Source organism: Pangasianodon hypophthalmus, chromosome 4 (genome assembly GCF_027358585.1).
Source record: "Pangasianodon hypophthalmus isolate fPanHyp1 chromosome 4, fPanHyp1.pri, whole genome shotgun sequence".
NCBI lineage: Eukaryota > Metazoa > Chordata > Actinopteri > Siluriformes > Pangasiidae > Pangasianodon > Pangasianodon hypophthalmus.
Window position 1 is genome coordinate 20,837,210 of NC_069713.1, and position 8,671 is coordinate 20,845,880.

The 8,671-nt window shown below is 33.8% G+C and overlaps 1 protein-coding gene across 1 annotated transcript; it reads left to right on the top strand.

Moving 5' to 3' along the window:
* The first annotated feature begins 612 nt into the window (after positions 1 to 612).
* fcer1g (Fc epsilon receptor IgFc epsilon receptor Ig) lies at positions 613 to 7,539 on the top strand. Its single transcript, XM_026935939.3, has 5 exons — positions 613 to 775; positions 4,772 to 4,863; positions 5,103 to 5,141; positions 6,230 to 6,256; positions 6,456 to 7,539. Exons 1-5 carry the CDS (start codon positions 712 to 714, stop codon positions 6,516 to 6,518), a joined length of 285 nt encoding a protein of 94 aa, XP_026791740.3. The 5' UTR covers positions 613 to 711; the 3' UTR covers positions 6,519 to 7,539.
* Positions 7,540 to 8,671: the final 1,132 nt, after the last annotated feature.

Consider the following 8,671-nt stretch of genomic DNA (forward strand, 5'->3'; position numbering starts at 1 on the left):
AGCCTCAGAAAGCTACTTTATAACTTGTGTGTGATCTAAAATAGATACAGAAACACTGTCTTTAAGATAATTTTGTTTACGTAACCCTTCATTACTTTCAACTAAGGCTTGACTTTTGATGCCAAGAGTGCTACAAAAAAAACACAGTGAATGTGTGTAACCGTGTGAGTGAGAGGCCTATTAATTAAACACACAGGCACAGACACACACGCACAGACTATATATATATATATATATATATATATATATATATATATATATATATATATAAAATGTACAACGACACTCATAACAAGGAAATTAGAACTTCATCCAGAGTTAAATTAGACATTTTATCTACATATCTACCAATCTATCCTTTGGTCTACACCAAAACAACTGGACACTACACTACCATCACATGCTGAACATTTAAATCCGTTTAGAATGTGCTCAGTGCCTTGAACACAGAAAAATAATATAAAATCATGGCACTAAGTACGACAAAGTTTCTGTCATTTAAGAGAAACAATGGCCTTTAGGCCTTAAAGGATTTTTTTTCTTTACCTCCATCACTGTAGTGTGGGGTTGGCTTAATCTACAAAACGGACACGCACAAACCACAACTTCCCCTCTCATGCCTCTCACTCTCTGCTGAAGTCAGTTTCCTGAAAGCTAGCTGTCCATCGCTGCAGTGTGGTTCTTTTTCTCTGTAAGGCCTAAGTTTCAGTTATGAAGAAGCCTGGGTTCAACCTGCTTTGTCTCCTTCCCCTTTCGATGACCATTGGCCAAGCTGGTAAGTAATGTAACTATAATCTAATGTAACTAATGGAAGATTTTATCACAGGATTTATATTTTACCTCTTTAAAATTACGTATGATATGAATATCAGAAGGAAACTGGTCAACGATACTGTCTCAGAGCTAGACAACAGTTAACACATATACTTCCTTGATATACTTACTGCTTAATGTATATCTGTTGATATCTATTGATATCTATTGATAGCAAAAAATGATAAATCTGTCTCACAACCCACCCAAACAAATACAAACTCAAGCTTGTTGTATTTACTTTGTTCAGAAGTTACAGTAATTTGTCATCCCGTACTAAAATATAATTGATCAGCAAAAATTTCTTTTGTTTTACATTAGCTATATTTGGTAGAAAAATTTGGACCATTCAGTCTTCTGATAATTAAGCATAAACAAAAACAGAGAGAGCTGTAAATGTGGGCTAAGGCCAGTGGAAAACGTTTCTGTTCCAATCACAGTCATGGACTTTAGACACACACACACGCACACACACAAAAAAAAACACTTATAACACTTATAATATCTATTGCACAATTATAGCAAACACAGCATTTCCACTGTTTTAAAACACTATGATGCAGACTTTGATTCAGGATGGTGTAAGTTTGTTATACATAACTTAACTTATCAAACTGTCGGCTTATTAAACTTATCGAGGCATGTAAGCTATTCAAATGTGGCATTAATTGGAATAGTTAATACCCTAATGACTTTATAAATGTTATATTAGTATTCAAGCATTTTTTCTTATTCTATTGACAGATAATTTTGCTTCTTTCTAGAAATAAATGCTTAAAATTAGAAAAATTATCTGCCAATAGAACAAGACTATTTGAAGCTTGAAATTAGTCACATAAATGTTTAGAAATAGGTTTAATATTAATTTATTGGGTTTATTGTAATCTTATAATAGGAAATACTAAATAAATCTGGCTATATTCAAGATATTTTCGATTGCTACTATGCCATTTTCTTGCAGCGAGGGATAATTAGAAAGGAATTGGGCTATTTCTCACTGTAAGTAAGGATATATAATATGTATAATAAAGTGAAGGCAATAGTAGTTTTACAAATCTCATGCTGCTTGGCGAAAGTAGTTAGTACCGTGCTGTAAAATGTGGAAGTGACCAGTGTATTTCTAACCTGCAGTTCACACCAGTGATCTGACATCTGTGTTTCTTTTATGCTTTTCAAAAATTCAGTCAAACCTAAACCAGTTTGAACTGTATAGTTACTTGAGGAAGATTTTTTTTTTAATCACACATTTAGTTATATACTTAGCCATATATTATGTAGTAAAGGATTTATCTGAAACTGTAAACATATTTGTATCCTGTTGCATGCATATCAACCTGCACCGTAAATGTGTGAAGATACAGTATAAAATTTATTACATATAAAATTACCTTAGCTCTTATATTAAAAAAGTCAAAAGATTTCCACACAGTTACGGACATTTAGACAGTTTATTATCTGTTTGTATTAGGGCTATGAGAACTCCATGCCAGGGCAGTGGTATAGCGCTTTTTTAATGTACACGGATTTCAGTTGATTTTATCTCACAATATCTCTGTAGAGCCTAGTCGAAATTAATTATGAAGGAAATATAAAAATATATTTTATATAAACAGGAAAATAACTCTGCTAATATCTTAATATTTGGATAGTTATCATGTAGCAGCCTCTTATACTTACTTGTAATTAAAACAGCTAGGATGTACAGTAGATCAATTTTAAATCAATGCCAGTCAAAAGTTTTTTAACACTTGTTTAAGCACGAACATGGACAAGACAATAAGTTACAGCATGTCATTTAAATAAGTAAGGAATAAAACATAATGGGATGTGGAGTTATAGTAAAATAATCTACAATGGGATGGTATGATGCAGCCCGGCCTGGATCATTTTCCTGTAACAGCACATCCCAAAGTGTTTTATTCATCTTATAAAAACAATTTACCAATGATTACAACAGTTCATTTATTAATGAACAGCACATCATGCTTTTTATCCATTTATAGAGTTGTCTGCGAGAGAAGTTCGGTCCTCTAAAGACTTTCCTGTGGTGAAAAACTTTTTTGTCAGTGACAAAACGCTGATACGTGAGACTTGTACGCGAGATATATATATAAATATATATATATGGATATAGATATAGACATAGAAACTTATATATATATATATATATATATATATATATATATATATATAGTACATAGATAGATAGATAGATAGATATAGATATAGATATAGACATAGAGACTTGTACGCGAGATATATATCTATATCTATATATAGATAGATAGATAAGTAGATATATCTCCTTACAGGAAACTTTGTCATATTAAATTAATCCACACCTTCTGACCAATCATTTTCCTTATAACACAGATTCTTGACAGGTTGGTCAGAAGTTAATTTTTTTAAATTAATTTTCTTCAATAAATAATTTTCTTTAATTAATTTTCTTCACAGCATGGCTGTGACAGTAGTGCCAGCTGTAATTCAAATTGTAGGTTCTACTACATTATCATTTCTAGTCCAATACTTCATTCACAGGGACTACATAATCTAAGTCAAATTCAAATTTTATTGGTCACACACACAACCATACACAGGACGACGTGCAGTGAAATGCTTTTTACGATTGTCCGGTGACATTAAAACAGAATTTACATAAAAGAGAATTCACTTATATAGAAGTAGAAAAATAAAAAAATATTTTAAAAATATAATATAAAGGATATAAAAGACAGAGTGAAAAAGCTAACATATATACTGTAAATATATAATTTTTATTTAAATATATAAGTAATGAGTCTCTGGGGACTACGTAACAGGGCTACATAATCTAAGGCTAATAATAAAGTGAAGTGACGTGACGTGTGGTGACCCATACTCGGAATTTATGCTCTGCATTTAACCCATCCAAGTGAACACACACAGTAGTGAACACACACACACTGTGAACACACACCCAGAGCAGTGGGCAGCCTTTTTTGCTGCGGCGCCCGGGAAGCAGTAAATATATAAAATATATAAAACATGTTACCTAACAAAAAAAAGCCTCTAATGATATAGTGAAGTTTTCCGTAAGGAAACGTTAATGTAATATTTATGGAAGAGATCTCAGGTGGTTTGTAATGATCAGTAATTTTTCCACCATGGGAATGTCTTCAGGATGGAAGACTTTGTGCTTCTCGGTTTCACAGTAACATACCAGGCTCCTTTTTTTACCTTATCAACTTCAAGACGGAGATAAATGAGAGGCTGTTAAGGGAACAACTTTATAGCTGTAATAACATAAGTGATCATAAGAAGTGGTTTTTTCAAGTACATTCCACAACATTTAACGTAACTATAAATGGATAAAAAGTATGAAGTTCTCTAATAAATGAAATTGTTAGTGTTGGCAAATTTCTGATAGAAGAGTAGGAAGACAATTTGGGCTGCGATACAGCACACCGTTGGCATGAAATTGATTTTTGTTTCCCATTGTGTTTTATTGCTTACATATCTATTAATAGCACTAGACTCAGAATCAGAATCAGAATGAGCTTTTATTGTCAAGTGTGCTCACACACTCCCACACACACACACACACAAGGAATTTGTCTTGGTATGAAGGTTCCCGAACACACATACCAATAAGATGGCAAGACATATAATAATAAAATTTACAAATAATAATAATAAAAGACAATATCTAACACTGTACAGTAGACACAATAGGCTTAAACAGAATAGATATATAGAGTATACATAGATATATAGATATATAAATATATATAGAGAGAGATGTATAGATATATTCACTAATATGAAGAAGAAAAAATAAAAACTTAAGAAGCTCTTTATAGTATCACATTAAAACTTCTCATTGAGGTTGAGAAGTTTTGTGATCTCAATGAGAAGAATGTGATCTTTAATACTAAAATCTATTTACTTATTAAATCTATTTACTTCCTTGTGAAAGCCGCTGTGGATGAAGCGAAAATCTGCTATGTCTTGGACGCCATTCTGTTCGTCTACGGACTTGTCCTAACTATCCTTTACTGCCGACTGAAGGTACACAGTTTTTATTTTTTTTATTATTATAACTTTGTGTCATCATTGTTTGTGAATTGGTTTTGATGTGAATGTTACATATTTCTGGGCAAATATTTTCACATTAACTTTATTTTTAATTAGCACAAAATAGTGGGTGCTAAGAAAAGTTTCATTTTTCTAAAGTTGGCATATACTGCACAAGCAAAAAAAACTCAATCATATCCTTTATGCAAATTTTGTTGTTTTCACACATACAGATAATGCATGAACTTGCAAAAAAACAGTCTTCTGCAAAGGTAACACACACACACACAAACATGTCTAAACTTGTCTAACAGTTCTTGTGAGAATCTTTCACTGACATATTAATAATGCAGCTAATTAACACCTTACCTACACCAAAATCAAACTCTGACCTTGACCTCAGTAACAAAAAGGAAACTTTTTGGCTCTTTTAGTAAAGGCGCACTTTACCTTGTGGGGACCAGCCAAATGTCCCCACAAGGTAAAAACTGTCACTATCCCACCAAGATATAAAAAACACTAGACACCAAATCACAAACATACGCAATTATTACAACCAATAATACTAATTATATGATAATTACAACAATAACAATTACACAGGGAGGGCACAATGATAAATGATTGACTAGCCTTTTTGTAAGGGGGGTATCTATGCAGCTATGTATAAGCTGACTTGTAACTTTAGAATATTGAGATAATTTGGCCTTTAGTTGAAATCTTTATGTATAAAGACTATTCACTCTATGGAGTATTTTTGGGGAGATTAAGGTTTCTGCCATAAGGGGTTGTACTTGGAACATTTTCTGAAAGGGAAATGCTCGGTTTTACAGAGAATCCCTGGAGACAAAACAACGACTCCTTTAGGGTGCTAGACAGAATGTAGGGTGTGAGATGGCAATGTGTTGTCTAAAGTTGGACAACTATTTTACGGTTGAACAAAGGCTTGACTTTACGTATTACTCCGCTCAACATTCTTGATTAAATCATTACAAGCAACCTCTAATATTAGCTAATATTAGCAACAGCTATTTATACACACTGTGGTTTGTGTGGAAGTTAGTTGAAGACAGGTGTGCTATCTATTACAATCTTTCTTACTAACACTTGTCCTGTCCACTCCTCTTCTTCTTTTCACATGACTAACTTCCTCATGTTCTGTTTTATGTATGGTGCAAGCACTTTTCACATGAGACATGTGGCTCTTGAGGGGTAGTCTAGACTTCTTAGTTATCATATACTTCATATCAACAATTATTCATAGTGCGGCTTTATAAGTGAGTTGAATAAAAAATGTCAGCTGTCTCAAGTAGCCTGTTTTCAGTGTGTTTTTTTTTCTTTATTCTTTTCAATCTTGCAGACGGGAGCATCAGAGGGAGTCTATGAAGTAAGTTTTGCCTCTCATTACAGCCAGGAATGATAATTTATACGCCATAGTTTAGTACTTCCTCTTTCCCAGCATGCCTGAGTACACCCACATGGGTCCAGGGGTTGAGAATGAGCTCAATTAGTTTAGAAAAAAATTCATATTGGTATATAAGAGCTGTGACACTCCTTCACTCAATCTCTTTCTGTAACTCTCTCAGGGACTTTCACATCGTACTCAAGATACGTATGAGTCCATCAACTTGAAGAAGACCAAAGCATAAGACGGACATAGTGAACAAAAATAATCCGAATGCTTTATTTTCCTCTTCTTAACATTATTTAATTGTCTTATTCCTGTTGACTAATGTAGACCGATGTAAAATCTAAGCAACTTTCTTTTAATGGAATTGCACTGTAATGCTAGAAACAGATGTATATCTAATTTTACTAGCTTAATAATTATTGAAAATTCTTTAATGTCTGCATATTTTTGAAAAGTATATATGTATTTGAAGAAAAGTAAACAACTTTATGAGGAAAGTAATGTTAGAAAGTAGCATCATAGAAAGTAATATTCAAGGCCATTGGGATTTTTGAGAAATTAACATTTTTGTTCTATGAACAAAATGTCATTTATGCTGAATAACTGTACATTTATATACTTAATGTCTCACTTCTCTCCCTTTTATATTCCTTGTATACATACTTTTCAAAGTTTGTGGGCTAGCTTTGCGTAATTCCTAAATTGCTAAAACATTTGTCTACTTGTGCTGTTTCTCTTCTGCAAAGTTGTTTCATATGTCTCTGGCTGCTATAGCAACAGCAGTTCCTCCAACCACAGTGTTCGATTAACTTCCTGTTTTCTGATCGTGTTGGTTGTCTGACAGAAGTGGAGTATCAAAACTTAGAACAGAACTACAGCGCTGGTTATATAAGTAAATACTGATTTCTGTACTCTTGAGATAGAGATCATGGTAATGCAGTTTTGACATCAAGCACCAGAGAGCAGCATTTATGCACATTTGTCACTGCGGACATGTCTCCACCACTCAGTGTTGCATCCTGCACGTTCACTTGTGCATCACTATGGACTCAAGTTTCTCAAGTTTCTGACCTATGCTTGCGTGTCTCTGGGTTCTCTGTTATTTATAATTTTGTATTCTATCTATAATTCTCTGGATTGCCCTTTTGGGCTGTTTTTTGTAATTTTTTAAAAATCATTTCTTTCAGTAAAACATCTACATATGCATCCAGGTTGCTGAGCCTGTTTGTTATAAGCCATTAATAAACATACCCATAATACGCTTGCTGTATTACTATTACCTCTGGTGTCATATAACTGTCTTCCAGAGCCTGGTTGGTAACATTCTTGTTGAAACACAAGGTAAGACATCAGTTCCAATGTGGGCAAGCTTATGAGAAGTCACTGTGCTCTGCTAGGACAGTTGTAGCTCAATGGCTATTGATCAGAAGGTTGTCAGTTCAAGTTCCAGCACTGCCAAGCTGCCACTGTTGAGCCCTTGAGCAAGGCCCTTAACCTCATCTGCACCAGCAGTGCTGTATCATGGCTGACCCTATGCTCTGACCTCAACTTCCTAACATGCTGGGATATGCAAAGAAAGAATTTCACTGTATATGTAACAATAGTCTTTTTTCTCTACTCTTACACATTCAGCCATGGAAAATGAATGAAAGAAGGCATGATATACACGGTGTAGCTCGTACCAAGTGACTTTATGGAGGGTGAGCATGTAGTTGCTAGACATTTTGGCAGTGTTCTTTAAATGAGCTAGATATTACGGACCACAAAATACCATCACAGCTTATGTCAGATACTAATTTTTCAGAAGTGTACTTTAGTTAGCATTGTTTTAATCTTGATTTGGAATTAATGACAGATGTCGTGATGCACTCTGTGAAAACTGTCATAAAATATTTTATTTCATGGCCAAAGAAAACACTTTTTTCTTATAACACAATATCTCTAACCTAGACTACGTTAAAAATCAAATCACGATTCTAAATCAGTAGTCCCTGTACTACGGAACCATAATCATAAATAACAGTTTAGGCTAGGTCATTATGATGAGCATAAATAATAGTTTAGGTGCCACTAAATGAAAAGGATGTTAGATGAACTATTTATAAGCTACAATGCATGGAAATGTTTTAATTAAAATCCAGAACAATAGGGTCCGGGTGGCACAGTGGTTGAAGGTAGTGTTGATGCCTCATTGCTTCAGGATGCAGAAAAGAAATTAGGCAGGTCAAGTGAGACCTATTACAATGTCAGAGCAGATGCAATGCATCTCATGAAGCATTATGACAGAGTTGTAACTTCTATCATAAAACATGAAATAAAACATGCTAACTACGATAAACTTAGCAAAAATTAGCATGTGACGTAGCTGAAATGACCATTAATGGCAACATT

Coding starts and splice junctions, on each gene's coding strand:
- fcer1g (XM_026935939.3), top strand. CDS start 712: ATGAAGAAGCCTGGGTTCAACCTGCTTTGTCTCCTTCCCCTTTCGATG. Junction 5,142..6,229: donor AAAAACAGTCTTCTGCAAAG/GTAACACACACA, acceptor TCAATCTTGCAG/ACGGGAGCATCAGAGGGAGT. Junction 6,257..6,455: donor CATCAGAGGGAGTCTATGAA/GTAAGTTTTGCC, acceptor TAACTCTCTCAG/GGACTTTCACATCGTACTCA.